Source organism: Poecilia latipinna, unplaced genomic scaffold (genome assembly GCF_001443285.1).
Source record: "Poecilia latipinna isolate Pla-1442-1.1 unplaced genomic scaffold, P_latipinna-1.0 Scaffold7524, whole genome shotgun sequence".
Classification (NCBI taxonomy): domain Eukaryota; kingdom Metazoa; phylum Chordata; class Actinopteri; order Cyprinodontiformes; family Poeciliidae; genus Poecilia; species Poecilia latipinna.
The window spans coordinates 1-1,787 of record NW_015120140.1 but is presented as its reverse complement, the minus strand read 5'-3'; the positions used below and the strand labels follow the sequence as shown (position 1 = coordinate 1,787).

General features: G+C 62.1%; 1 protein-coding gene across 1 annotated transcript; it reads right to left on the bottom strand.

Annotated features, from left to right (window-relative positions):
• Positions 1 to 172: 172 nt before the first annotated feature.
• On the bottom strand, positions 173 to 1,758 carry LOC106944240 (integrator complex subunit 8-like). Its single transcript, XM_015027444.1, has 6 exons — positions 1,500 to 1,758; positions 1,359 to 1,423; positions 913 to 1,085; positions 715 to 845; positions 515 to 625; positions 173 to 440 (listed from the first exon to the last, which is right to left on the bottom strand). Exons 3-6 carry the CDS (start codon positions 983 to 985, stop codon positions 189 to 191), a joined length of 567 nt encoding a protein of 188 aa, XP_014882930.1. The 5' UTR covers positions 986 to 1,085; positions 1,359 to 1,423; positions 1,500 to 1,758; the 3' UTR covers positions 173 to 188.
• Between the last annotated feature and the right edge of the window lie 29 nt (positions 1,759 to 1,787).

Genomic DNA, 1,787 nt, shown 5'->3' with positions numbered 1-1,787 from the left:
GGAGGAGCCTAGAGAGGGATGAGCTTAGAGCGGGAGGAGACTAGAGGGGAGGAGCTAAAGGGGGAGGAGTTAACGGGGGAGGAGCCTGTTCTGTTATCTTGCCCCTCAGACCGGACGTTTCTGGTCTGACCCAGAAACTCTTCAGGATCTTCCAAACTGAGATGGAGCTCTATTCCTCTCCTGAACCATTACAAACAGCTGGACCCGACCACAACCAGAACCTGCAGTGGCACCAACTCACCGTGGATCCTCATCTCCAGGTAACCTCTGACCCGGCTCACCAGGTCGGGCGGCGGCCGCTCCCGGCTGCCGTCGGCGGCCTCGTGAGCGCGTACGTCCAGCAGCAGCGTCTCGTTGAGCATCACCTGCCGCAGCTTCGGAGAAAACTCTGTGACGAGCTCCAGGCAGGCGGCGAACAGCTGGCGGGCCGGGCCGAAGTCCTGCAGGGACACAGAACCGGTTCTGGAAAACTGGCGGATTAAATCCTGGGTAATCCAGGTGTTTGGGATTAAACCTTTATGGAGATGCAGTGCAGAGCTTTGGCCATCAGGATGTAGACCAGATCTCGGGTCAGGCCGTCTTTGATGGCGAGGACGGTGCCGATGTAATCCGGAGGAACCTCCCACTGCGGACAGACAGCAGCTGATTGGTTCAGAGCGTCATGGTTACCGTTAGCAACCAGGCGGGAGGGGGGCGGGGGCAGGAGAGGCTGACCTTTCCGTTGACCCTCCAGAAAGGTCGCTCCGCCAGGCCGTGGAGCTCGATCAGGATCTGTCGGATCCGGCGTGGGTCCAAGGCCCGGATCAGCTGCTGCTCCAGCTGGCCGATGTTCACACTGGCCGAAGCTGCAGAGCGAGCAGAACTGGATCAGCACCAGAACCGGGCTGAACAGAACCAGAACCGGCTCCCTACCTGGGATGTCGTAGAAGGACGGAAGCGGCTTGGCGCTCAGGTTGACTCCACCCTTCTTCCTCGTCTGCTCCATCAGAACCTTGCGGTCGTCGTCCCTCAGCAGCTCCAGGAAGAGCGGATGAGACGTGACGGTCAGAACCAGAACCCGGTCCTCCAGGTTCTCACACAGAGTCCTGCAGGAACAGCAGAGACCCGGTCAGAGCCGCCACAAAGTTCTGCTCCGACTGCTTCTAGTTCCTCCAAACTGATCCAAGCTCAGCGCCCAGCAGCAGCCAGAGGGTCTCCGGTTGCTATGGTGAAACCACAGTCTCCGGTTGCTATGGTGAAACCGCAGTCTCCGGTTGCTATGGTGATTCCCAGGAGAGAGGGGGCGGGTCTCCCTGGGATAAACTCCGAGGGTTCTGATGGAAACGGCGGAGCTGCAGCGGTCCAGTCTCTGGACTCACCTCAGGAAGGCGGCGGCGTTCCTCCTGGCTGACGGCCGGTCCCGGTCCAGAGAGCGGGAGGACACCTGCAGCGGCAGACAGCAGCGCGTTGGCTCGCCGTGCGCCAGCGAAGGACGGGGGTCCGAACCCGGCGCTCCTTACCTCCAGCAGGAAGTCCACGATCCGCTTCCCGGGCTTCAGCAGCAGCTGCTGGAACCCGACGCTCAGAACCTCTCCGTCCAGAGCGTCTCGCACCGCGTTGCACACACACAGCTGGCGGCACAGCGAGTCCAGACCCGGCTCCCTGCAGAGACACCGAGTTGGACCGGGACCAGACCGGACCAGGACCAGGACCGGACCAGGACCAGGACCGGAGCAGGACAAGGACCAGGACCGGACCAGGACCGGACCAGGACCGGGACCGGGAGCGGGACCAGGACGGGGACAAGG

Bases quoted from the DNA above. Each gene is read 5' to 3' on its own strand.
- LOC106944240 (XM_015027444.1), bottom strand. From the start codon at position 985: ATGGAGCAGACGAGGAAGAAGGGTGGAGTCAACCTGAGCGCCAAGCCG. The intron at 846-912 runs GTAGGGAGCCGG...CTCGCTCTGCAG, and splicing joins GTCCTTCTACGACATCCCAG to CTTCGGCCAGTGTGAACATC. The intron at 626-714 runs GTCAGCCTCTCC...GTCTGTCCGCAG, and splicing joins TCTGGAGGGTCAACGGAAAG to TGGGAGGTTCCTCCGGATTA.